This window comes from Thamnophis sirtalis, unplaced genomic scaffold (genome assembly GCF_051295495.1).
Source record: "Thamnophis sirtalis isolate CommonGarterSnake01/CBP01778 unplaced genomic scaffold, rThaSir2_p1.2 scaffold_1, whole genome shotgun sequence".
In the NCBI taxonomy this organism is placed as follows: domain Eukaryota; kingdom Metazoa; phylum Chordata; class Lepidosauria; order Squamata; family Natricidae; genus Thamnophis; species Thamnophis sirtalis.
Genome location: NW_028261381.1, coordinates 53,188,664 through 53,216,641, shown reverse-complemented (window position 1 = coordinate 53,216,641; position 27,978 = coordinate 53,188,664). Strand labels below are relative to the sequence as shown.

General features: G+C 42.5%; 1 protein-coding gene and 1 long non-coding RNA gene across 3 annotated transcripts; one reads left to right on the top strand and one right to left on the bottom strand.

Annotated features, from left to right (window-relative positions):
• Positions 1-423: 423 nt before the first annotated feature.
• On the bottom strand, positions 424-20,832 carry LOC148049409 (uncharacterized). 2 transcript variants are annotated; one of them, XR_015696278.1, is made up of 4 exons: positions 20,696-20,832; positions 14,692-14,731; positions 4,971-5,144; positions 424-876 (listed from the first exon to the last, which is right to left on the bottom strand). It is a non-coding gene; the product is annotated as an uncharacterized LOC148049409 (long non-coding RNA). The 2 variants fall into 2 exon arrangements; XR_015696282.1 differs by lacking the exons at positions 424-876; positions 4,971-5,144; positions 14,692-14,731 and adding an exon at positions 19,849-20,564 and having other exon boundaries at positions 20,696-20,829.
• A 935-nt stretch (positions 20,833-21,767) lies between these two features.
• Positions 21,768-27,149, top strand: INHBB (inhibin subunit beta B). Its single transcript, XM_014059526.2, has 2 exons — positions 21,768-22,185; positions 26,008-27,149. The coding sequence occupies exons 1-2, from the start codon at positions 21,774-21,776 to the stop codon at positions 26,781-26,783; spliced, it is 1,188 nt and encodes a 395-aa protein (XP_013915001.2). The 5' UTR covers positions 21,768-21,773; the 3' UTR covers positions 26,784-27,149.
• Positions 27,150-27,978: the final 829 nt, after the last annotated feature.

Genomic DNA, 27,978 nt, shown 5'->3' with positions numbered 1-27,978 from the left:
CGTATCTGATCTTGCTTTGAGCAGCTGCCTTCCAAAAGTCAGTTCCACGATTTTCACAAGGGAAAATAAAAATAAACTTTTGCAGGATGGAAGAAGGATATGTCCATAGTCATATCAAGTTGTAACAGGATTATATATTTGGATGGATGGACGGACAGCTGGACAGACAGAAGTTATATGCACTGAGTTAGTTCAGAAGAATTACTAGCACCAATGCAAACTTAAGTAGAATTTTCTTTGTCTCTTTTTGTTGCATTTGGAGAGTCTTGACCAGGATCAATATTGACAAGGATGCTACTATTTGTCAGGACAAATAAGTATGATCTTATTCCTCTAAATCCTCTGAGATTTCTGGGAGAAAATGGAATTGAGTTTTAAACCATACAAGACAATAGATAACTGCTGTTACTTGCTTGTTTATTTATTTTAAGCAACTGTTTAAAATGAGTATTTTATAACCCTCCGAATGACGTTCATACATATTATAGATATAATAAAATTAATATAAATACAACATATGATCAAAACATGCCAAGCTAAAATGAAGAAAAAGCAACGTAACTTAACTGCCTTATATAAAGCAATAAAAGAACTATGTACAATATTAACAGACATGATAATGTATAGGATAGTATAGAAACTACAATTTGCATCACTTGGGGAATTGTAGGTTCTCCTTCTTTGAAGATGAATGCCATAGTCAAGATGGTGGATATCAGCAGCTGCCAAATGAGTGGAAGGAAATTACCATAGAGTAGTGTCATTATTATACAAATACCATAATGATACAAGTACATAATAATGAGATTTGCATTATCCTGTGATTGTGATTGTGTCATCAAGATGTTCTCAAGATACCACTGATGGTTCCATCTCCTGAGGAAGGAGCAATGAAAGTATTACTAACAAAGAATCCTAGAATCAGAACTTGAAAGAAAATGGGATAACCAATTTAAATTTCTCTGGTTTCCTCAGCCAATGTTTGGTCATGCATGTAATATTTAATTAGCACATCCAGTATTGATTAGAAAAGGTGCATGATAAATGGGAGAAGCAGAAGATCTACCGGCTTCTATTTTAAAACTCCTCTTTGAGTCGAAAAAGGGCAGCTAAAAGGGTGTTGCCTGTATGATACCTTAAGTGCTGAGGAATACATGACAAGCTGAATAATATGCCATCTGCAATTAAAGTTTGAATTTATTCTGCACGCCAATTAATCTCTCATCAGTGGAATATTGGATGAATAAATCATGTTTGAAACACTGAGGAAAAGATGTTTCAAGATATTTCATTAATAAACATTCTTCCATGACTTAGTAAGGATGGAATGTCAGTAATGGGTGGTGTTTGAGAAACTTGCTCTAGCTAATCTGGATATAGGAAACGCAAAAAGGGAATTGAGCTAAGATTATGAGTTTCAAACTAAGAATGATAAATGAAAGCCATGTACCAAAATCAAACCAGTGACATTCTCACTGTAGTTGCCTTAATTTTGAGGAGAGTAACACAATGGCTATAGCTTCTGGCAAAACAAAAGTTTTGCTGCTTCACAATAAAATAGATAAACTATAACATGGTTCAGATGTTATATTTAATCAGATAAACAAGCACTGTAACCTGAAAGTTTACTTTCTTTTCCAACATAGTTCAACTTAGTTTCAGAAGGAAAAATCAAAATATTTCATGATGGTTTTCACCAAGTGCCTTTTCAAGAAGGAAAGAAGCAATCTTTGAAAATGAAAAACAATGAGATTTTATGTATAAGAGGAGATATATTTTCATTTAGATCTCATCTGGGTATCAAGGAAGGATTTCTGCTTCCTTTTGTTATTACCATTGAATGTAGGCTAACATGAGAAAAGTGAATGGCCCAAAATATTTTCAAGATATTTATTAATATTTCCAGAAACCAGCTAAAGTTTTTTTTACACAATACTGATACATCTAATGGAGCAATTTTTATTATGGAACAGTAACAGATCCTGAAAGCATACACATTGCACTAAAGCATAAATTGATTTGTTCAATTTTAATGTAGCATTTTGTATGGTACCAACTATGGTAGTTTATAACCATGTGTTATGGTACTAGCTACTGAGGTTTATGGTTCAGTGTAGTAGTAAGTAGTAATAGAAATTTATTGGATAAGCAACAGTTAAACAAAATATGCTCAGTGTTTACTTCCCATGTCTACTTTGACCCTAATGCAGAAGCCTCTTCACCACACCTTATCATCAGTGCTTCAGTGACAATGTTTGTTGTTGTTTGTTTGTTTATTATATTTATATGCTGCCCTTTTCTCCCGAAGGGGACTCAGGGCGGCTCACAACTCAAAACAGGGAAGGGGGATACAGACAAAAATTTAAAAAAACGACACATAACAATGCATAATTTAAAACACACAACAGTCATACCATTCGAGACGGGGGCAACAGCTCTTTAGCCCCAGGCCTGTCGGAACAGCCAGGTTTTGAGGGCTTTGCGGAAGGCCTGGAGGGTGGTGAGGGTTCGAATCTCCACGGGGAGTTCGTTCCAGAGGGTCGGAGCAGCCATAGAGAAGGCTCTCCTCCGGGTAGTCGCCAGTCGACACTGGCCGGCGGATGGAATTCGGAGGAGGCCTAATCTGTGGGATCTAATCGGTCTAGTGGAGGTAATTGGCAGCAGGCGGTCTCTCAAGTACCCAGGTCCAATACCATGAAGGGCTTTATAAGTGGCGACTAGCGCCTTGAAGCATATCCGGAGACCAATAGGCAGCCAGTGCAGCTCGCGGAGGATAGGTGTTACGTGGGTGAACCGAGGTGCACCCACGATCGCTCGCGCGGCTGCATTCTGGACAGCTGGAGTCTCCGAATGCTCTTCAAGGGCTGCCCCATGTAGAGCACGTTGCAGTAGTCCAGCCTAGAGGTCACAAGGGCGCAAGTGACTGTTGTGAGGGCCTCCCGGTTCAGGTAGGGACGCAACTGGTGCACCAGGCGAACCTGGGCAAATGCCCCCCTGGTCACAGCTGACAAGTGGTGTTTAAAAGTCAGCTGTGGGTCCAGGAGGACTCCCAAATTGCGAGCCCTGTCTGAGGGGTGTACTGTTTGACCCCCCAGCCTGAGAGATGGAACACTTGGCCAATTAGTAGGAGGGAAACACACCAGCCACTCGGTCTTATCCGGATTGAGTACAAGCTTGTTAACCCCCATCCAGTCCCTAACAGCCTCGAGGCACTGGCACATCACGTCAACCACTTCACTGAGTTGGCACGGGGCGGACAGATACAGCTACGTATCGTCCGCATACTGATGGTATTTTATCCCGTGCCGTCGAATGATCTCACCCAGCGGCTTCATGTAGATATTAAACAGGAGGGGGGGCAGAACCGAACCCTGCGGCATCCCATAATTCAGGGGCCTAGGGGTCGATCTTTGCCCTCCGACCAACACCGACTGTGGCCTGTCCGAGAGGTAAGAGGAGAACCACCATAGGACAGTGCCTCCCACCCCCACCTCCCGCAGTCGTCGCAGAAGGATACCATGGTCGATGGTATCGAAAGCCGCTGAGAGGTCAAGGAGCACTAGGACGGAGGCATAACCTCCGTCCCTGGCTCTCCAGAGATCATCGATGTCCAGCTTGCTCCTTTGTTGGTCCATAGAAAATTGGTGGCAAGGAAGAACTGGTGGTTCAGGTTGATAAATGCAAACAAATAGTGTTTGCTGGAACTTTGTAATTTTGTTCCAACCTGCCTACTTTGCAATGTAAAAGATTTCAGCAGCAGCAATAACAATGGAAAGGGAAAGAAAAGGAAAGACTTCACCCAACCTGGACAGGAAGTCAAAGGTTGACAACTGAGATATATAAGGATGGAATGGAGGTGTACTTGAAGAAGATTGGGGAAACTTAGTGGCCAGGACATTTTAGTAGACTTTATGGTCCTTGTTTCAAGTTTGCAGTTTTTTATTAGCTGATGATATAAAATACAAAAATAAATAGTAGGAAAAATAAGGGCGGGAAAGGGGAAGGGAGAAGTGTAGAAAAGAAGGGGAAAAAGAAAAAAATAGGTGTTGCCTTCAGACTTCCTCTGGTGCAGTAGAATAAGACAATAACATCACACCTCAACTTTTTACTTTTCCATGATAGTATAAACTAGCCATTTCCATAACAACAAATCTATCTAATCAAAGTTTTATTTTTTTTTATCTCAAGCACAAAGTCCAGAAGCGGTTTCCAAGTAGTAACAAAAGTACCTATGTTTATTTCTTTGATGAAAGCAGTCAATTTAGCCATCTCTGCTACCTCCATCAACTTTTGCAGTCATTTATAGCAACAGCAATAGCAGTTAGACTTATATAGCAATAGCAGTAGACTTATATACCGCTTCATAGGGCTTTCAGCCCGCTCTAAGTGGTTTACAGAGTCAGCATATTGCCCCCAACAACAATCCGGGTCCTCATTTTACCCACCTCGGAAGGATGGAAGGCTGAGTCAACCCTGAGCCGGCGAGATTTGAACAGCCGAACTGCAGAACTGCAGTCAGCTGAAGTAGCCTGCAGTCCTGCATTTAACCACTGCGCCACCTTGGCTCTTATCCATCGTGGAAATCAAAATGTCCTTCATTTTTGTGCATAAAGTAGTCTTGCTGCCGTCAACATACATAACATCAAAATTCCCCAAAATTTTCCAAGTCTTTTTCCATTAAAACCAAAAGAAACCAAAAGTTTCTGGTTCTATCTTTATATTCATTTTAATAATTTTCTGTATTAGAATATTTCTTTGTTTTATCACATGTCCACCACAGATGGTAAAAGGCAAAGGTGGGTTTCTTCCGGATCGGACAAACCGGTAGTGGCTGCGGTAGGAGGATCCGCCCACTCACCTGGACCAGAAATGTCGCGCGAGTGAGCGTGCAGTAAATAGTAAATTACATTGAAACCCACCACTGGTAAAAGGGTGGGTACATTTACATTTCCAACATTCATTTGAAATACCTTTATACATTCTGGATAACTTGTCTGGTGTTAAATACCAACGATACATCATCTTATAGAATTTTTCTTTCAAATTGTAATGATCCTTGTGGGACATTATTGAATCAACTAGAACAGAACTAAACATTTTATGATCCCAGGCCATATCTAGTCCTTTGGATGTCCCTGTGTAGCCTGCAATGAGATCAAACAAAAATTAGAAATTAAACATAAATAAGCATGTTCTTGCACACAATACAACTGCTTTACTTTTATTTTGAAGGTGACTGCTATTTTTTTCCCAATTTATGTGTATGTTTTCCTACACACCTTCACAACCCTGGTGGTTTGGCCCTTCACAACAGTCCCTGTTTCCCATCTGGCTCCTTGGGAAAATTAATTGCCTACCCCTGAACTGGAAGGATGTGTGTGTGTGTGTGTGTGTGTGTGTGTGTGTGTACAAAAACAGCTGCTGACCACCTGAGAACACATTGAGCCAGCAATCTAAAATAAAATGGATGAACAGAGTAATCACCAATGGCTGGAAGAGAGGGGTATTGCGCTACAGCATTGCCAATGGGAACCGTAATACTGCAATGATAGCAGTGTTGCAATATCTAAGAGGCTGCCACAAGGAAGAGGGAGTCAAGCTATTCTCCAAAGCACCTGAGGGTAGAACAAGAAGTAATGGGTGGAAAGTAATCAAGGAGAGATGCAATCTAGAACTAAGAAGAAATTTCCTGAGAGAACAATTAATCAGTGGAACAACTTGCCTCCAGAAGTTGTTAATGCTCCAACACTGGAAGTTTTTAAGAAGAGATTGGATAACCATTTGTCTGAAGTGGTGTAGGGTTTCCTGCCTAAGCAGGGGGTTGGACTAGAAGACCTCCAAGGCCCCTTCCAACTCTGTTTTTCTACTCTATTCTATCATTAGACTGGAATGAAAGCTGAAAAATGAGCCACTTGGAAGGGCATCAGATAGAAAACACTACGTCTGTGTGTTTCTAATGGGTTGAGAGTGGGTGGACAAGAACATATCTTCCTATTCTTAACAAATGGTAGAGTAAATCTGATCATACGCCGCTCAGGTTTAAGGCTTGCATAACACAGGTAGTCCCCAACTTACAACAGTCCATTTAGTGACTGTTCAAAGTTATAACAGCACTGAAAAAAGTGACTTATGACTGTTTTTTACACTTGCGACTGCTGCAGCATCCCCATGATCATGTCAAAATTCACACACTTGGCAACTGACTCATATTTACCACAGTTGCAGTGTCATGGGATCATGCTATCACCTTTTGCGGCCTTCTGACACGCGAAGTCAATGGGGAAGCCAGATTTATTTAGCAACCATGTTACTAACTTAACATCTGCAGTAATTCACTTAACAACTGTGGCAAGAAAGGTCATGCAATGGGGCAAAATTCACTTCACAAATGTCTCATTTAGCAACAGAAATGTTGGGATCAATTGTGGTTCTAAGTCAAGGACTACCTGTATAGGCGCTCATTAACTATTTCATCTCACAAGGTTCACGCAACATCTTAGGCTAAAATATGGTTGCCTAATTCATGATCCAGTGTGTTGTGACAATACAGCTGGTTATCTACTGTAGACAGCTGCCTGTCTGCCTCTTTAGCCACATTTTTATTCCAAAAGTTGCAAAAGTTATGACACTGCCCCAAACTTTAGATCAGTGTTTCTCAACCTTGGCCCACCTGAAGATGCGTGGACTTCAACTCCTAGAATTCCCCAGCCAGCTCTGCTGGCTGGAGGATTATGGGAGTTGAAGTCCACGCATCTTCAGGTGACCAAGGTTGAGAAACACTGCTTTAGATGCTGTGGTTATAATAGGAAGGTAGAGATCTCTTGATGCTCTTTGTGTTTTTCTTACACTGGGTATGGGTATGCCAGGGCTAGGATCAAGAAGTGTACCTTAGAATATCTTCCTGGCATGAAGTGTTCTTGGGCCACTCCTGACCATTAGCTCTCTAGGACATAAAGGGCTATAAAATTCTCTTGCTTGAACTGATAATTTGTTGAAGAAACAAAGCACCTCTCGGTTTAGATGTGTCTGGTAGTATAATAATAATTCTTTGCTTGTAGATCCCACGGGTGGAATAGTTATTTCAATTTTCATGCCCCAATTACTTTTCCTCTCACGTTGACATTCATCAACCACAACCACACCTAGCAAGCATCTGGAAGGAAACCTGGCTTGTTTTGTTACAGAAACATTTGATGCACCATAGGTGCCAAATCTTGAAACTATGGCCTTTCCTACTTATTTCTGCTGTTAGCAGATTTTAATCAGTTTAATTTTCTGGAGGGTCTTTTTCCAACTTGTGCCTTCCAAGACATGGACTAAACATTTTTCCACACTTTAGGTTTCCAGATTACATGTCTTCATATATGAGGAATGTCATCTGTCAAAAATGGTGTAGGGCAGTGATGGCTAACCTTTTTGTTGTTGGGTGCCAAAAATGTGAGTGCACGTGCTGGCACCCATGCGCATGCGCACACATATCCCTCCACACGCACTGCACTTCTTGCCTCCAAGCTGAGCTTGGTATTTCCTCTGGTAGGCCCATTGGCCTGTTCCCCCCCCAGCTTTGGAGGCTTTCCTGAAGCCTGGGGAGGGCAAAAATGGCCTCCCACAGCCCTCTGGAAGGCCAAAATCAGCTGGCCAGTGCGGGCATGCATGCTGGAGCTGACAGCTTGTGTGCCAGCAGTTATGGCTCCGCATGCCACCTATTTTCGCCATCATGGGTGTAGGGTCTCCTATTTGGGTGGGGGGAGGGTTGGACTAGATGACCTACAAGGGCTCTTTCAACTCTGTTATTCTGTTCTGTGTTGAATTTAGGAAGTATCTAGATTGGCTTTTGTCTTTTTCATTGAGAGATGAGAAGAACCAGATTTCTGATTCAGAGATGGAATGCCATTTGCAGTTGAACCTAACGCTGCCTCTAATCTACAACAAGGCCTCTATTAAGCTGCTAAGTTAACAACTGCGGTGATTCACAGCTGTGTCGGGGGGAATTATTAAATGGGGCAAAAGTAATTTAGCAAAGGTCTTGTTTAGCAGCAGAAATTTTGGGCTCGGTTGTGGTTTGAAGTCAAGGACTACTTGTAGTTTTGACTTTAGGTGCTTTAATTGCCACTGGTGCCCTATAATAACACCAGTCTTTACCCTTGTTTTAAGGCTATGTTTTTAACCTGTACAATATTTATATCTGGGCTTTAAAAACAAGAAACGTAGAAGTCTGGATTTATAAACATATGCATGGAATCAAAATTGCATGAAATATTAGTACCGCTTTATAAATGCTTAGTAAGGCCACACTGGAATACTGCATCCAGTTTTGGTCATCCCATTTGCAAAAAAGATGTTGAGACTTTGGAAAAAGTGCAGAGAAAAGCAACTAAGATGATTAAAGACCTGGAGATTAAAACATTTGAAGAAGGTTGTAGGATTTGGGTTTGGCTAGTCTAAAGAAGGACTAGGGGAACATGATAGCAGTATTCCAGTATTTGAGGGGCTGCCACAAAGAAGAGGGAGTCAAATTATTCTCCAAAGCATCAAAGGGCAGGACAAGAAACAATGGATGGAAACTAACCAAGGAGAGAAGCAGCCTGGAATTAAGGAGAAACTTCCTAACAGTGAGGACAATTAACCAGTGGAATAGCTTGCCTTTAGACGTTATGAGTGCTTCATCACTGGGGTCACTTATCTGAAATGATATAGGGTCTCCTGCTTGAGCAAGGGGCTGGATTAGAAGACCTCCAAGGTCCTTTCCAGCTCTATTCTAACTGATTGATTGATTGATCGATTAAACACGCTGGGCCTCAGGCATTTTGTTGAACAAAACTGCCTAAGATTGCATTCTTCCTTCACTCAAGTAGTGCCATTACAGTGATTTTTGCAACTGGGGAAGAAAATCCCTCATCCATTTCTCTCTCCCCTTCTTTAGCATTACCAATGTGACAATAATCCATTCAAATAACTAATCTTTGTTTTGTTTCATTTGTTTCATGATGGGTGAAAACTTGAGGCAATTGCTTTCTCCTCCTTCCTGGCTGACTATTATCTAATATCCAAAAGTTAAGCTGGTTAGTATTTGGTTGGGAAACCATCGGAGAATCACAGAAAATTGGAAATCATCCTAGAATAAATCAATAGCAAATTAGCTCCTCACTGTTGCAAGAGATAACCAAAGGGTGAGGTGAAAGGACATTAAATGTAATAGGTATTTATGATTCCAGAAAAGAGCTAGACAATTTTTTCTTGTCCAGGGGCTATCCATTTCTTTTTCCAGACACCAAGGTCTATAGGGGGTATTTTCAGAGGGGATAGACCAACATTCTTACTGTTTTCCTGAAAAACATGTCTTGTGAGGCTTACGGATAGTTACTTTTTACAACATAGTTTTAATCTTAAATGATTTAAACAAAAATAGACAAAACCCGCACCAGTTCAAACAAGCATTTCTCAGTCATTATGTTTTATTGCATATCGCCTTTAAAATGCGTGGATGTTTTTATTTTGTTTGGGTTCCTAAGCTCAGAGTGATAGTGATTGTTATTATCTTCCTGCTTTGGGGAATGTATAATGTATAATGCATCTCTAATCTACTTCTTTATGGGTTTCATCCATTACGCTAAGCCACACATTATTTGGCTTGAGTTTAGGATGTCTTGAAACTAGTCATTGTGGTCGGAGACCACGGTTTATAGTTCACAATGAAATGTGAACCCTCCAGATCATGGTTTAAATCAAAGACAGCTTATTGTGACAAGAAAATTGTCACCCATCCAAGGGAATAAAATGAAAAAAGATTTTAAAGAGAGAGGAGGCAAATTTCATCTTATAAAATAATATTCTTTTTAGGGGAAGATGATGTCTTCTAGCAGTTGTAGTCCAGTGAAAGAATAAAAGAATATTTCCTGTTGAAATATTAACCACCTTTGCTAAAGGAGAGAAAACCTTTCCGGTCACTGACTGTTCACTGCCCCCAGTTGGATTCTTCTGATTATCATTCTTCACAGCAATACACTTGTACTTTCTTTTTTAGCCTTCTTCCCAAATTAAATACAAATACATCTACCCATCTGTCACAAATCTGATCCTTCCCTATTTCCATTTAATATCTTTTTTGTCTCCCTAGAATGCATTTAATGAATCAGGCAAGCATGACCCTGAATAAACTAAACATTAAGCAGCTTGAGACTGTATGTGTGAAAAAAAAAAAGAGAGAGAGAGAGAGAGAGAGAGAGAGAGAGAGAGAGAGAGAGAGAGAGAGAGAGAGAGAGAGAGCGAGCACATCCATCCTTTCTCAGATTAGTATAGCACAATGAGCAACCTAGGAAAGTGAAAGGGTGTTGGGGAGAGAGGAAACACCAAGAGTGTGAAGCATTCGTCCTGCTAATAGTTCAGTTTTTGTGCATATGCAAGAGGTAGCATTGTCCCTAAGGGAAAGGGGTTGTGAATAAGAAAGGACCAGAAAGCAGCTTTTTAAAGGGCATTTTCACAGTTTAATATATCAAAGTGGGTCAATCTGGGCTGGAAATATCTCAGGTTGCTACGCTATAAAATTAGAAAATACTGATGTAAAAGCAATTCCTTGGTAATCTAGCCTTTAAATCTAGGATTTAGAATCAATTTTTTTTGCAAGCTGGAAATTATCTTTACTCTTGAAAGGCTAATTTGCATTTCTCTAACTTGTTTCCATATTGGATTTTAAAATTAAATTAAAGCTCTGTATCAGAGATTATTTCTCTCCTCTCCCCCTTGTTTGCCATTTTGCCTAATTACAGAGGTCAGGTTAACACAGAAGCTTGCATTCTTTTTTTACCCTCTTACCTCTAAAATTGTTCGATCATTTGGAATTGTGTGAGAGAGACTTCCATATTGATAAAGGACACCATTAAACATCTATAATCAGTAAAACTAAACTGCAGATAAATTAATCAGTTAAATGCTATTTTCCAATCATGAATATCCTAACTGCATCACATGTTGATATGCATTAAATGTTATTATTTTGATAACCTTTTTGTAAGACATTTATCTCTGAAGTTCAATTATATGCAATTCTAATTATCATTTTAGTCTAAGTCTATTCTAGATGTATAAAGGTAAAAGTAAAGGTTCCCCTTGCACATATGTGCTAGTTGTTTTCGACTCTAGGGGGTGGTGCTCATCTCTGTTTCTAAGCTGAGGAGCCTGTGCTGTCCAAAGACATCTCCGTGGTCATGTGGCCGGCATGACTAAACGCCAAAGGCGCACAGAGCACTGTTACTTTCCCACCAAAGTGGTCCCTAATGTTCTACTTGCATTTACGTGCTTTTGAACTGCTAGGTGGGGAGAAGCTGGGACAAGTAATGGGAGCTCACTCTGTTATGCAACGCTAGGGATTCGAGCCGCTGAACGGCCGACCTTCTTTATCGACAAGCTCAGCGACTTAGCCACTGAGCCACTGCCTCCCTTCTCTAGATGTATAGGATAATGTTAATAAACTCTGTTAATCAAATCTATAAAACTAAAATAAACAGATTCTATCAAAACTTTAGTATAAACAAAATTATAAATTAGTATAATATATATTTAATACATATTAATTGGGTTATATAACTTTGTCTTATTGATCAACTGTTACACTCAAATGTGCTGTTTTACAAAAGGCGTAGAAAAGTCATGTTCGTTTTTTAAAGTTGTTCTTAAGAGGAAAAATAAGGCAATATCTGTCCTCATATGTATGGTTAGTCACTTTAAAACACTAACAAATTTGGGGAAAAAGTAGTGCTCATTTTGATTCTGATTCATTTATTTTATTTGGAGCACTTAAACTAGAAAATATATAAAGTCAAAAATATATGATGGCCTCGACTTGACTGTCAATGGCATAGGGCAGTGATGGCTAACCTCTTTGTCCTTGTGTACCAAAAGTGTGTGTGTGTGTGCAGCAGCATGTGCATGCGTGCCCACATCCATAAGGCACATCCACCCCCTGTGCATGCATGCGCAACCCCTACACCCTCCCACCCTGTGTATGCACTTGCGACCACTCCTGTGCCCCGCAGTCTACTGGGACCAAAAATGGGGCACGCTCCCCTATGCTTTCTCCTGCCTTTGCGCCTGCCCTCCCTGCACCCCCGATATGCATGTGCAACTTTCACATGTGCAGCAGAGACCAGAAAATCAGCTGGCCGGCAGGAGGCACGTGCACATGCGCAGTGGAGTTGAGCTAGGGCGATGGCTCACGTGCTCACGTGCTCACAGAAAAGGTTCCATGTGCCACATGTGGCACTGTGCTATAGGTTCGCCCTCATGGGCATAGGATCTCCTGCTTTTGCAGGTTAGATTAGAAGACTTCCATGGTCCCTTCCAGCCCCATTACTCCATGTTCTATTTCTGTATAGAGGAAGATTATAAACAGCATGCCCTTAGGCTATAAGATTTTATCAATATGTAAATAATATATATTTATTTATTTCATCAGTTCATAAAGGTACCCATTTCAACAAGTGGTTCTCACAGGAATATTATGTGTGTGATATCAACTGTAGATTGTCTAATTTATATAATTGCTTATGTAAATTAGCCTATTTTTTCGTTCCCCACCTTTAATTTATTTATGCCCTAGAAGTTTTTTATTTCTTCTCAACTTTTCCCTGGTCAATTCATTGGAACATAAGCGTTCTAGCAACACAGATTCAAGAATTAACTGAAATCCCTGGGAATACTTCTTCAGCCCATAGGCCAGGAATAAACTAATTGTCACTTCAGTGTAGACATTCCTGTAACATTACTATAAAGTACATTTTTCACTAATTATCATGTGTAATATTGGAAGTGAAGGCTACTAAACCTGGACAACAAAAATCCAGACAACTATGAGATGACAGCGTAGAGATATGGGAAATCTTACTTTTAAGTCATCTAGTGGTCATCCTATCTTTTTTAGTCCACATATGATTCCCTCACAGTATGGTTATAAGTAATTTTCAGGCCCTTCTCCCCAATTAGTAAAGAAGAATAGAGTTACAACTAAGAAGCAGAGCAAAGCTGAATAGTTTCATGAAACAGGAAGAATTCCTGTTTCACTCTGTTTGAAAATTGTTACCTTAAATTTATCTCAGGAACCTTGAGACTTATGTAATAAAGCTTTTCAGAAAACCCTATTTCAGTATATCAAAGGCACTTGTCCTCAATAAATGAAAAAAACACCTCATTGATAAATAATAAATTTGCCATTTTATCCCTCCCACTTTCTTTGAAAGACAGTTTAATAAATACGATTATGTATATGAGCCCCAGGTATTTAAAGGATATAAAGGTATATAAAGGATATATTTAGAGGAATAAAAGTAAATACAGAGCTGCATATAAAAGTGAGAAATTATTTGAATTTCCTAATGGACAACTCTTTTCAGCGATGTGTTTTATAAACTGTGGGTTGGGAAAGTTCTAAGCAGGGTGTTTAAGACCACAATTTTTTACATCTTAGAAAGATGGCATATATTTGCTATTGAATATAATTAAAGGTGCTTCAGTCTAACTGGTTTGGAATCCAATTAACCAAAGGAATACTTTCTTCTATAAAGCATTCATCTCCTTATGTTTTAAGATTATCAGAGGACACCCCTTCCACAAGGGGAAAAAAAAAGAAATTTCATCTACAAAAGAATGTTGTTCTCTGTGGTGATATCCCACCTTAGAAATACTCTAGGGTGGGCTAACACCATATCAGTCAGGCATGAAAGACCAGGACCACATATTAAGTTCCAATTAAATTGATTTATTGCTCATGCCTATGCACAGGAATCTAGACAACTAACAGCATTATTTTGGCAATAAATAAGGATTAAGGAATTCAAAGGGATTGGATTTAGTCTGCTTGTGGCAACAGACTCTAGGCTGATTCCTCTTTTGACTCTGCCCCAAGCTCTATCACTCCTTCTCCTGCAATGTCCTTTTGATGGCTTAGATAAAGTATTTTAATACAAATTAAGTGACTATTTCAATTTGATTCTGTTTTAAAGCTCCAGATTACACTCAAATTTTAAGCTATTTTGTTTTATATAATTTTACCTTTCTGGGTATATTGCTAGGACTTCTTGAGTAATTTCTAAAACAAGTAATAAAACCTTGAGAAGATACACAAATGATTCTGTGAAGTTTTCAGCACTAAAATTCAGAGCTTGAATCTTCTTATATCAGACTGGTTTTTTTATACATATTATTCAGAATTAAATCCATGGAATTCAAATTATTCCGTAAATGCACCTGTGAAGGTTTAAAGTTATGCTTTCAATATTTTTAATACTCTAGATAGATTTAAATAATGAACCAGATTAAAAAATAATAATAAATAGTTCCTAGCAATAATTAAATTATTGACATTGGAGTGGCTATAACTTTATGGGTTCATTTCATAACATGTCCATTTAAAAAAAAATCAATGTGTAGAAAGTTTCTGACATTGATTTATTTGGATATTCATGTTGGTATAAACTGCCAACTTTTGTACTTGCTATGAGCTGCAAATGAGATTATAAATGTGGAGCTACAGAGGCTGCTAATACTTGTAAATGGGGTGTCAGGAAAAAAATATGAAAAAAGATCACAAGTCCTCAACTAGACTGGAAAATGAAATCATATTGAATGATATTAGAACCTGCAGCATAAGTGTTAATGTTTTAGATATACTAATAAATAATAGAGTTACAAGAGACTCACCTTCCCCCGTATGTTCCTGACAAATCAGGTGCATTTGATGCTGCAATTATAGAAAAGAAGTTGCCAGATTTAAATAAAGAAATCTTATTTTACTTTCTGCATGAGATATCGGCACATTTGAGTTTTCGGTGATGAGCTCAATTGCTCTTATGTAGTATGAATTAATTAACACCTGATACTAAACATATGTATTTAGAACTAATAAATGCATGTGGGAATGTATGTGACACAAGCCAAATAATATTTTGTCAGAATTAAGTTGCAACAAATATAGGCTGCTCCAGCCAATTATAGGCAGTGTACAATAGAAAGGTAAAATAGATTCAAAATTTGGGTTAAGAGTTTGTTATCCGGAATCACAGCCTTGGAGATATGCCAATTCTAATTCTTATGTAAAAATATTTAAAATACAAGCATTAATCATGTTCAAAGTGGAAATGTTTCATGGTACTCAGAAATTTCTTCTCTTATGCTATCACAATGCCCCAGGATTTGCTAAGTCAAATATGCTTCTTCTCATTTTGAAAGACAGATTCTCAATGGATTGCTGTGGATATCCATATATGTGTATGTGTGCATATAGCTATATACTGCTAAAAATATAGATGTCATTTATTTTATTTGGAGAATTTACATGGCTGCCCATTCACTTTCAGTGACTCTAGTCTAGGCAGTTCACAACGTCATGATCTTTAACTGGGTGAAATGGTGCATCATAGGGGAGCAATTTTTGAATCAAGGCCTATCAAATGGACTAACTTATCAAATATGTCTAGACTCATGACTCCTGAAGAAATGAAATTTGGGGAAGTTGTGGCTGTTTTAGTGCTACTGGCTGCTGCTGCAGTCGTGTGTTTTCCCTGACAGTTTCCCAGCCGGTCTCACAATCCCTCCCTGGGATGGAATAGGCACCTGTGGAATTAGTGGATAGGACTTTTGACAATACAGAGCTTTCCCAGGGGTTCAATTCTCACTGGCTCAAGGTTGACTCAGCCTTCCATCCTTCTGAGGACCTAGATTGTTGGGGGCAGTATGCTGTCTGTTAACCGTTTAGAGGCTGCAAAGCACCGTGAAGCGGTAGATAAGTCTAAGTGCTATTGCTATTTAGTTTGGCAAGACTGGCTATCAGGTGCAACCAAATAAAGTAGAGATCTCAATTGTATTGTCTGTATTGTCTTTGGGTTTGGGCCTGACACCCACCCACTAGCACTCAGCAGCAGCAGAAGGGAAGATTTCCAATGCTCCTTGCTAGGGCCCCACAATGAAACTCAATGGGGAAATCCAGCTTCTGCTTCCTCTTTTTTACCCATCCTTGGTAATTTTGTTTCTTTATCTAGATAAGGAAATACCTCTGAAACAATGACCCAATTGGAAATGGATAGGGTAGTATAGGAGGCACTCATACAATGCAATAAATTTCAGGAAAAGTTGAAATTAAGCCAGACTATATCAAATCCAGGACACTATGGTTCTCCCATTCTTATTTATGCAAAAGTAATTCCCAGTTGTATTTGGTGGGGTTATTTTCTACTACAAGTACACAGATTGCAATCTTAATAGAGGTAGGAAAAATCATTATATTTTGCATTTGCTTTTATTTTCTTCTTGGCCTCTGCTTTTATAAAATAATGTGAAATTGTGGTTTAATAATGTGTGAACAATTGTTTAACATAAAACTAAATTTTGGTTTAATGATGTGTGAACAAGTTCGTGGGGTGATATGACAGCCACTTGTCTAAAAGCTGCAGAAAGTAGACCACCTTAAGCAATTGCTGATATTTGTCATAATAATAGAAATCTCAGTTGGAGATGGGCAATTCATTCAGCTTTACACTTGGTAGTCTCTGCACTTGACCTAATTACTTTATGCAAGTAGCATTTCTTAACAAAGTGCCCACAAAGCTCTTTAGCAAACAGAGAGGAAGACAAACTATTCGATTTGTCTGTGCTGCCAACTGGAAACTGGCAGTGGTTCTGCAAAAAACAGCTCAAGACACATAAAAAAGTGGGGAAGCATCCAGTTTAAATTTCAAATTGGGTTTTTAATCTTGAAAACATTCCAACGTTCACTTTTCAACACACCTGCAGGATCCCCCTACAGCAAAATTATTCCGATTTTAAGGCAGGGGAGGTGAAAGAGGCAGGCTAAGCTAACACTTTCAAACCGTTGATCATTAATTATTAGCACCTCATTTTTCGGAACTCACAGAAAATTCGGAAAAGTCTGCACTAAGGCATTACTAAGGCCAAGGAAGTATAAAAACGAGGGAAGCAATATATTTTGTCTGCCATAACACTTCCTCCGAAGACCGCGCTGGTAGAGAAGGAAAGGGGGCGAACCTTTTCAGTGGGCAACTGGCCCTTTTCCAGCAATAAGCGACAGGCGGCGCCATTTGCCTAAAGTTCCCTGGATCGTCTCCGGCCTGCCAGAGAGAGGACCAGGGAGGCGCCTGACGGCGACGGCTCTTCTTTCGCCTACTTCCTAACAGACTCGCCCCCTTCGCATGGCCTTAACCCCAAGGGGCGTGGGGGGGGGGAGAGAGGAAAGACTGGTTCTGCGCCGCCTGGAGCGGGTGGCCAAGCGGCTCTTCTGCCAAGGCAATAAGGCCTTCAATTAACCTGCCGCCGGCATCGCAGAGCCTCGGTTCTGTCGGCGGTGCTTTTTCCCGCGCCCCCTTTGAATCCCGCTGTGTTACGCGGTAACCATTGAAAGGAAGCGCCGAAGGCGCAGGGGAGGGAAAGGGAGTTGAAGAGGGGCGTGCGTGGGCCCCACAGATTGTTAATCCGAATCAACGGAATCCCCACGCGAGACGCCCAAAGCACCCTCAAACACTTCGACTCATAGACTCCGATCGCCCCACAGGGGGAAACGCTTCGATTGTCCCAAAGAACACAATCTCCCATCGAGTGAAACGGAGCTAGCAAATCTGGCACTCGGCGCCCTACTTGTTGGAAGTGAGCCACTTCGCACTGCCAAGTTCCGGCTGAGATCCGGGACCTAGAGGAAAAATCCTTGAGGTCCGACTTCCGAGTCAGAGATATTCGCTGACAGAAATCTCAAGAAGCCTAGGCTCGAGATCAGCAAAGCCACCCGGCTCAGTGGAGAAAACGTGCGTTTGATTAGAACGTATGAAACTCAGCTGTGTGCGCGTTTGGAATTTGCCCCCCCCACCCCCAACCTTGGGTGCCCCGGAGGCCGCTGGTCTCCGGTCTCAAGGGCCCCAGAGCCGAGGCCTAACCCGGGGGTGGGGGGAGGTTGGAGCCGCGATTCTCAACGAAGGGCATTTTAGGGCCTCGTGTTTTCGGGTGGTGGGATGGGGAGAGTTTTAGAGTGTAAGGATGCGGCGCTGCCCCGACCTTCCCTCGCACTCTGTTCCCATTGTTGCAAAGGCTCGCTTGGTGTTCCGCCTCCGGCGAGCGTTTGGCTCTTAGCGGCGTGGTTGCGTGTGCGTTTTTCTCTGTGTGCTGTCTTCGTGCGCTGGGTGGCTTTTATTTGGTTTCTTTCCTCTCTGTTGCCCGGGATAAGGGCAAGATTCCCACTGGCAGTGCCAGGTGCAAGCTCTATTCTTTCTCGCGCCCCCCCCCACCTCCCCTTCTTCGCCGCCTTCGGAGCCTGCGGCTGCCTATTAAAAAAAACCGCGCCGCGAGCCAGGGCGGCTGAATCAAGGCCATCGCCCCCCCCCAGTCCCCACGCCCCCCCCCCACGTCAGGTTGGGGGGGAACACAAACAGGCTAACCCCTCCTTCCCCTTCCACCCTCGGCGAGAGCGGATGAAAAAGGACGGGCGCTGGATGGCGGGGAGTTGGTCGAAGCCAGGCCTCAAGGAAAGCCAGGGATTTCCCCGATGAGAAGCCCGCCAAAGGCGGCCGCGACCAAGCCGAGCATGCCCCCGGAATATCAACAAGCGGGGAGGCGCGCAGGGCACCAACCAGCCCCTTGCCTTTTGTCTTTCTCTCCCTCTGCCCATCTCTTTAGCGGTAACTGCCCGGCCGCCTTTCCTCTCTGTACGACCCCCGTGCTTGATGGTCCCCTGTCAAGCTGCTGGGCTTCGATTCTCCTTGCCGCTTTACATACCCCCTGTTCTAAATATTTGTGGGCATGAGTGACACGTGAACGCCTCTGTTTCAACGCCCTTTGACCCCTTAAGACTCAAAAGTACAGGGCCTCGGTAGCTCAGACCAGTGGTGGATTAAGGCTAGCTGGTGCCTTAAGCATTGACAAATCTTGGTGCCCCCCTCCTTTATACATACTGTATAAACCTTCATTGGTTTTTTCTTTCTTTCTCAACTTTGTGGTCCCCCTTTGGGCCTAGTGCCCTAAGCACGTGCTTAGTCTGGTTAATGGTTAATACACCACTGGCTCAGACCCTTCTTTAGAGAAGCTGATCATGAGAAGCACCACCTGTATACAGATGCCTACCAACACTTTGGCACCTTTCCTTAGCACCTTTCACCACACACCAGCCTGTCTCATGAACTGCATGCTTGTACTTCTGCAGGTCTATGTGCTATTTTCAAGAGCAAGGCCTTCAGGTAAAACTCATCCAAATCTTCAGATTGCTTAATTTGGTCCTGCTTTCTCTACTTCTTTTATAAGGGCGAGTTCCCAAAACTGTTGCCTGCCATTCATATTTGGGGTTAAATCTGCTCTAGATTTGAGTCTTGACTCCAACCTAAGGGAAATAGCAATTTTTTACAGTAGGAGAAATGAGTTGGGCTCCTTAGGAGGCCTGACTAGCCTCAGGTAACCTGCAAGAAAGCTGTGAGCTAAGTAATCCTTAGGGTAGGGCCAGCCAATATTGGCTGATCTTAAGAAAAATTAAGCAAGCTGGACCTTGTTTATTCTTCAGATGGGAGATGACAAACCATTGTAGTCTGGGTTGAAAAGTTTAAACAATGTATGTTATGGAGGGTGAAAGCAAATCTTCTATACCAAGGTAAACTACATGTGTACATTCCTAAGCTAAACTGGATGCCTGCCTTACTCAACGCAAGCCCATTTGCTGTATCTTGTCATGTTCAAATTTCTTTTAGTATGCAGTTTCTCGCAAGCAAGGAATGTTATGCTTGTGAAACATACTGTGGATATAGTTGCATGTCACTTCTCCAAGTGATGCAGGAGTCACACTTTGTCTGGGCAGTTTATTTATTTATTTCCTACAACAATCCAGCATTTTTCTACTGCTGTCATCACCACATGATAGGCAAGACCTGGAGGAGAAAGCTGTGCACTTTGTCTAATCCAAAGGTGCTTTTCAAAATACAAGTGGAATTGGGTGTATTTTTTTCCCTTAAAAAGGTTTTGCTTCTCATCCAAGAAGCTTCTTCAGTTGGTTTAGGAGTGAAAAGTTTTCAAGAAAGAGACCCCCCCCCCCAAGAAAGTACAATTGCCTTTTGAAAAGCACTTTTGGGATAACCATGACCTGGATGGTTGAGAATCTCTATAGGCACTTTGTCTTAAAGCCCTCTCTTGCACAAACTCTCATCTGCAACTGTCTTCCCAAACAGGCTGGCAGATTGGCAGTTTATTGCATTGCAACTAACGTTATTGCTCGTAGACCGGCGAGGGATACCCTTTTAATCGCCAACTTTTGCTACACTTGCGTGTGCGAGAACGCGCGTGTCAGGGAGGAAATTAGGGATAGAATTCGTTCAAGAAACGAGTATTATTTCCGCATCAGGAACTTGCAGCAATCCGTACAAACGTTTTCGAAAGAAAAGTGGCTCAACGTTGCGATTTGGCAGGTGAAGGAAGGAAGGGGAGGGGGAAGGAAGAAGCGGGGGGGGGGGAGAGAAGCGCTTTTCCAACCGAGACCTTTTGCTTGGAGAGCGGGGGCGGAACGTCAGGTTCAGGAGCGGAAGCGAGTGAGCGAGCTAGAGAGAGGGAGAGGGAGAGAGAGAGAGAGAAATTAAAATACGAGGCACAAGCAAAGATCAACTGGCAGAGGGAGGCAGCGCTGGCAGACTGCGCTTACTCATAAGAAGTCTTGGTGCCAAATACTAACCGGGACAGGATTGCTCGAGGCGAAGGAGAGCCTCGAGTGAGCGAGCAGCTTCAAGCAGGACCCACCGGCTAGATTTCTTCAAGTTACTTCGGGAGCTTTTTTCCTCCCGCGGCTTTCTTTGATGTCGCTTGTTTCCAACCGCGTTTAACTTGGAAAGCTGAATTATTCGCGGGACTCCCAGGAAAGGGACCCATCGGCTGGACTGTAGCCCCTAATTTGATCCAGAAGAGAAATCCGTTCGGGAGAAAGGAGCAGCTGCTAAAGAAAGAAAGAAATTGTTTGTTTGCAACTGACCGGATCTTTTCAGGATCTTTCCTCTCTCCCTACTTGCCTGCACTTCTCTGCTTTCAGGTTCACCGGCTTTGTCAGAGAGGAGCGACCCAAGGCGCAGAGCGGAGAGCGCGCCCACCGCGCAAAAAAAAAAGAAAAAAGAAAAAAAAAGAGGACAGCTGCAGAGCGTATCAAGGGACCGGCTTGGTGGATTGGATTTGGCGAGCTTCCCCCTCAGCCGACCGCCTCCCCGTGTGGCGAAAGATAGGAAGGCATCGTTGATTGGAGTGTCTCGCAGCCCGTCGTTATAAATTGGATTGATTCTCAAATCTGCCTCGTGGATCCTCCACGCCACCCCGTCTTCCCCCTCCCCTTTGGCCCCCCGATGACTCTTGGCTAAAAAAGAGCGCTCTCTCTCCACCTCCTGCCAGCTTTTGGCTGGACGCTGCCTGCCTGAAGGCAAACCACTGACATCATGACAGAGGAGTTGGCTGCTTTGAAGCTACCCGCTGGCAAGTGACCGAGTGAGGCCGCGGGCGGACTCCGACTGCCCTGGGGGAAAGAAGCTTTCCCGATCAATCCTTCTCCTTCACCTCGCAACCTCTCCGCTGGAGCTCCTTCGTCTGGCCCGGTGTGCCCTCGCCGATTCGGACGCCGTTCTCGCCCAGATCGTGCCTTCGCTCCGCTTGGTACTCTTCTGTTGGGGCTTGCCTGTCGCTCTACCGACCGCCCTGAGCTCCGCGCGTCCGATCCGGCCGGCTCCCTGGCTCACCTCGCAACCTCCCGGCGGAACTGCACGGTGATCGGCATGGACGGGGCGGATCGGAAGGGGCCCCTGACCGCCTCGCTTCTGCTTCTGCTGGCGGAAGCGTGCTGGCTGATGCTTAGCGCCGGAGCTTCGCCGACGCCTCCCGGGGCAGCACCCCTGGACACTTGCACCTCCTGCGGCTTCCGCCGACCACCCGAAGAGCCCGGCGAAGTGGACGGCGATTTCCTGGAGGCCATCAAGAGGCATATTCTGAACCGCCTGCAGATGCGCGACCGGCCCAACATCACCCACGCCGTGCCCAAGGCGGCTCTGGTCACCGCGCTGCGCAAGCTGCACGCCGGCAAGTTGCGCGAGGACGGGCGCGTCGAGATCCCCAACCTGGACGGGCAGGCGAATGGGGGGCCCGCGGCCCACCAGCAGGTCTCCGAGATCATCAGCTTCGCCGAGACAGGTGGGTGGACCGCCCGTGCATCCCCCCCATGCACCTTCCCGCTTCGCCCTCTTGGCCCCGAGCATCCGTCGCCTCCGCCACGGAACGTCGGTCCGAGCATCTCGTCTCCCCCCCCCCCCCCAAGCAATCCTGCAATCCCACCGCTTCCCTCTGGGGGCCGCCGGTCTTTCCTCCGCCTGCTTCCTGCTGCTGCTTCTCCCTTGCGGGGACCCCGTCTTCCCATCCTGTGCATTTCCTCCACACCGGTGCCGTCCTGGCTCGGCCCATCCATGCAACCCCATCCTTCTGCTTTGCGCTCCCTCACTTCCCCGTTTCCGACTGCTGCCACACCCGTCTTTATTTCTTCAGCATGTGGGCTAAGTTCTTGTCGCACCTTTGTAACTCCTGCTCCGCTCTGATCTACCCTCTGCACCCAGGTGTTCCGCACCCCGCCATTCCCTCTCCACCCGTGGTTTCTGTCCCCTTGCTTAAGTTTGATCCTCTGTTTATTTGCAGTACTTGCTCCATTTAAATGGATATATAGGTAGGGGGCTAATAGGTGTGTACCTTAACCTTCTGTTATCTTGCCTACTGCAAAAATCCCGTCTATTTACCACCCGTCCTCCAGGCTCTGCTGATCAGGTCACTTTGTCATATTTCCCCCCCACAGGCTATAGGTTTATAAGGGCTACTGTCAGAAACCTGTGCTGTCCTCATGGCATAGAATAAATCTTTTACCATGCGGAACCCAATCACAATTTCTTCTGCTATGCATTGGTTCTTTTCTATATACCACTGAATGTTCCATATCCTGGTTTTTTGTTTTTAATCTTGTGTCATAAAGAATATCTGTCCTGAATCCATTCTCATCCTTCAAACGTCCCCCTGCCCCACCCGCCTTCCTGGCCATAGATTTTTCTCCTTTTGTGCCTGCTGTCAACTAGTAAAATGGAACTTGCTCTATTTTATTGACTTAATTTGCTCAGTAACCTTTCTAACTTTTTAGCTAACTTTCAACCTGCCTAGCACTTGAGTTTCTCCTGCTCCCTCTTCTTCTTCAGCCTCAGACAGGGTCTTCTGGGTATCCATCCACTCACTGACCTCTTATTTTCCTCACATACATACATACATACATACATACATACATACATACATACATACCGCATACACCTTTGGTGATTCCATCCACATCATTTTTGTATGCATCCTTTATTCTGCAAGACTTTCTACTTCCTATTCCATACGCATCCACTTGTGTATTCGTTAAATCAGAGTATAAAGTTATGAATGAGTAAAAATTATCTGTTATTACCCTGTATTCTCACCTATTAATATTGCATTTGTGATAGCATTTAATCCATTTTCCTCTTCTCATTTCCCCAGTCACAACAATATCGCCTCATCTTGTGTTTCTTTCTCTGGTGTAATGTCCACCCTTTTTGCCTACTTCTGTACTTCTCTATGATTCTGTTGATCCTTCTATTTTAATAGCACCATGTCTATCCCACATCTCCAGTTTAGCTGCTCCAATTTGCTGAAGTTACCTTCTTGCATATCCGTGAGATTTTCTTACTGTTCTTCATAAACCATATCTGTCTGTCTAACCCACCTTTCTCTGATAGTTTATGTGAACATTTCTGTATTCTACAGCTGCCAACTAGGAAAACCACCAGTGTAAATACCATTATCAAGTACGCTATTCCTTAGAAGTTAAGGAACTTGTCAATGAAAAGATGATAAACAAGCTTTCCTTTCCAGATATATATACATGAATATTAAGCGAGTTCTAAGTAAGCAATGACTAACAGAGTCCTGTGTATGAGCTGAGTGTGATTATGACATGTGCTTCTAAATTAATTGCAACAGTGTTGTATTCATACCAAAAGTTCAAGAGTTCCTCAGAAGAGCAGGCATTGTAAAAAGGGTTCTTTTAAGATAAAAAGGTTGAAAATCATTATAATACATACAGGGCAGGAAGAGATAGAGGGATAAGTGAATACATTCATTACCTGGGTGAGTAAAATAAGAGAAGGATTAAACTATTAAAATTTAGTCTTTTTTCTCTAGTGGAATTATAATTTTTAACCTGTTTATCATGGCATGTTATTGTTACCTTTAAAGGTTTGGTGCTGTTTGCCTGTGTTGGAACTACAGCTTTATGATAAATACACATTCAACACACTGTAGGATATTTTCTTCATCATGTTCCTGCAAAGTATAGACTAAGAAAATATATCCATCCCATACATTATCCTGTGTCATTGCAAGAACTAGGTCTAAAATATAAAGATTTGCAATTTGGCTTGACAATGCCAGGCACTAGGGCTTTTCTTTTCAACATACTGAACAATGTAGAATTGGATTGGAATGAATTGAAGCAGAATGAAGAATATTGAATAAACTTTGGAGCTGTGTGATCCTGTGCATATTTACTCAAAGGTAGACCTGCTGAGTTTCACATAGATGTGCCTAGGATTTCTAGGTCAGAGGTGTTTGGGTAATAGATTTGGTGCCAGCTTGTTCCATTTAGTGTCCATATTATAAATATGAACCAGAAGGCAGCAACCAGTTGCTCATGGCATCTGCTTTCCTGCTTTAATCTCAAAGAAAAGAAAACAGCAATGGCGTTATGTTGGATACAGAATTAATTCCACTGACATCAATGGGACTTGATTAGTCTTGACTAAGTTAACTCGGATTGATTTCAAGAACTACTCTAAGTATGACTAAGTGCAGATCTGTCACCCATTGGCTGCAGTGAAAACTTGCTTAATACCCAGAAAAAATGGTGTGGGACTTATAAACGATTAATGTCTAAAGTTCATCCTTTAGTTAAACGAAAGAGCTGCAAGGAGTACAAGAGGACTTGTTCTCTTTAAGTGTCCAGATGCCAAGTAAATAAATAAGACAGGCATCCTGTGCCTTTAAGAATGGTGCAAAAGAGAATTTAAGGTGGCAGGAGAAGATATATCTTTGGGCACAATGATGACAAATGCAACTGTCCTGTCATTTCAGCTATTACTAATGCAAACCCTTTGAGCTACTGGTAGGTAAGGCTCATATTACTGAATAATAACTCGCCTCACCCCAGCCCTCTAAAAGCTAAAATGTCAAGGAGATAGTTGTGCTAGAAGGTTTTCTCTTGACACTTTTATGTCTTAATATTATTATACAAAGGAACATGCTTCTATTTGCAATCTGGAACAATCAAAATCAGACACTTTTACAATCCCAGTAAGAATTTGCTTTGGTCAAGTGGACAAATTCAGCAAGTCCTCGCATTTCCCAAGAATTATAGAGCTACTGGGTGAGTTTACAGTGCATCTAAATTGTAACCAAATCCTTTCCCCAAAGGAAAAAAAACCTGTTCCCTGATTGTTAACAATTTGTGCTTTCTGGGAAGATTATACAGGAGGGGTGCCTGTGCCAGGCCAACACTTTAAAAAAAACCAATTAGCACTTATCCAGGTGCTCTGAGTTTCTTTCATGACTTTCCATCTATCTGAACTTAATTGCTTATACACTGATTTCTAAGGATCTGGCTTCCCCACCCCCTCTCCTTATATACCCTTATTAGTTTCTCTCTGGGAATTTACTTTATAATGGCTTTCTAGTACTGATTCAGCCACTGAACTACTTTGCAATCTATAGCTGATGGTGTATATTTTCCTCTCCCTCTTTTCAGTTTAGCCATTTATGTATATTGTTTGTGGCACTTACTAATATTATGCATTTATTTTGATCTACGATTCGTTTTCTTTTTCTTTTCCTTCATAAAACCTAACGCAAACATCAAGCATTAAAAAACATTAATGTTTTTCTCCCCCTTCCATTATTTTCCAGATGACCTGTCATCCTCTAGAATGCGCCTCTATTTCTTCATTTCTAATGAAGGCAATCAGAATCTGTTTGTGGTGCAAGCCAGTTTGTGGCTTTACTTGAAGCTGCTTCCCTACGTCTTGGAGAAAGGCAGCCGGCGAAAAGTAAGAGTCAAAGTGTATTTCCAAGACTCGGACACCAGCAACAAGTGGAATGTGGTTGAAAAGAAAGTTGATCTCAAAAGAAGTGGTTGGCACACATTTCCTATGACAGAAGCAATCCAAGCTCTGTTTGAGAAAGGAGAGAGAAGATTGAGTTTGGACATTCAGTGTGAAGGCTGTGAAGAGTATTCAGTGCTGCCAATTTATGTGGATTCTGGGGATGAATCCCACCGGCCTTTTTTAGTGGTGCAAGCCCGATTGGCTGACAACAAGCACAGGATTCGGAAAAGAGGTCTGGAATGCGATGGCCGGACCAATTTATGCTGCAGGCAAGAGTTTTACATTGACTTTAAGATCATCGGATGGACTGACTGGATCATAGCACCAGCGGGTTACTATGGGAATTACTGTGAAGGGAGCTGCCCAGCCTATTTGGCTGGAGTCCCGGGCTCAGCTTCCTCTTTTCACACAGCAGTCGTGAATCAGTACCGCATGCGAGGGCTGAACCCAGGCACCGTGAACTCCTGCTGCATTCCAACCAAACTTAGCACAATATCCATGCTGTACTTTGATGATGAATACAACATCGTGAAGAGGGACGTTCCCAATATGATTGTGGAAGAATGTGGCTGTGCCTGATCTGGAGAAGGGTGTTAGAAAGGAGCGGGGGTGGGGGCAGGGAAGGTGAGGGGAGAGTGAGAAGATTCCCCTACTGAATGGATTTAGATGCACTACTGCTCTTTTTCTTCCTTCTGGGCATGGATGTTTAAACCCTACTGCAGAGGCAACAGTGACAAAGGCAGCAATAGCACTGAAAATACATATAAATATATATCAATTGCACTCTGTTGTCAGGACAGTGGCAGTCAATGCATCCTGGACACTAAAAGTATGCTACCACATATAAACTAATGCTTTCAAGTTACTTAATCCTACCTATATACCCAAAGACACAAGTGTGTGTGTGTGTGTGTGTGTGTGTGTGTGTATACACGTACATACACGTACATACACGTACATACACACATATTTACACATACTCTTATATACACATACACACAACGACATGAACGCACACACTGTGTGATCCAGTTTGGAGGAAGGCATTATGTAAAGGAGTTCAATGTCTGCTGGTGATATATGCATACAGACCAGTAGATTTTTTTCTCTGTCTCAGCCAGCCCTATGAAATGAAATTGTTTTTTTTTAAAAAAACAAATCCTACATGCTCAACAGACAAGCATTTCAGTGACCAAACAAGCAACCAACTACCATCATTTCTAAGGTCTAAATCGAAGCAGCAGGTTACCTGCTCTGTGCAAGATAAGTCCTTCTTCCTGTTGGGAAGTGTAAGATATGCATATAGCACTTCCTGGAGAGAACACACTAATGAAACCTGTCTCTCTCTTAACTATATGTATGTATGTATGCATGCTTGTGTGTGCAAGAGAGAGAGAGAGAGGGAGAAACAGTACCATGGGATTAATATCGGAAATGGTAGCTGTATTCTTCTGAATGATAGATCAGCATGATTTTATGCTTTATTGGACATGCCATCCACGTGGACAATTATCCCTGTTATGTTGTCAAAAAAAAAAAAAAAAGGACTTGGCCCTTCCTGTTCTAGTTTTGCTCATGGTCCGTACTACATTCACAAAAAGATTTGCAACATCAAAACCTGGAGTTAAAGTTCCATGCTTGGAGTAACAGTAAGATGACAATGGGAACAGCTGGAGAGGACAGAAGGAAAGAGAAGCCAGTGTTAGCACAAGTAAACTTATGAGCCATAAGAGAAATCTCAATCGCATAGTGGATATATTTGGGGAAAGGAGTA

What these genes read in the sequence shown, in the direction of transcription:
- INHBB (XM_014059526.2), top strand. Translation starts at nt 21,774, where the DNA reads ATGGACGGGGCGGATCGGAAGGGGCCCCTGACCGCCTCGCTTCTGCTT. An exon ending in CATCAGCTTCGCCGAGACAG is followed by an intron (nt 22,186 to 26,007) that starts GTGGGTGGACCG and finishes ATTATTTTCCAG; the next exon opens with ATGACCTGTCATCCTCTAGA.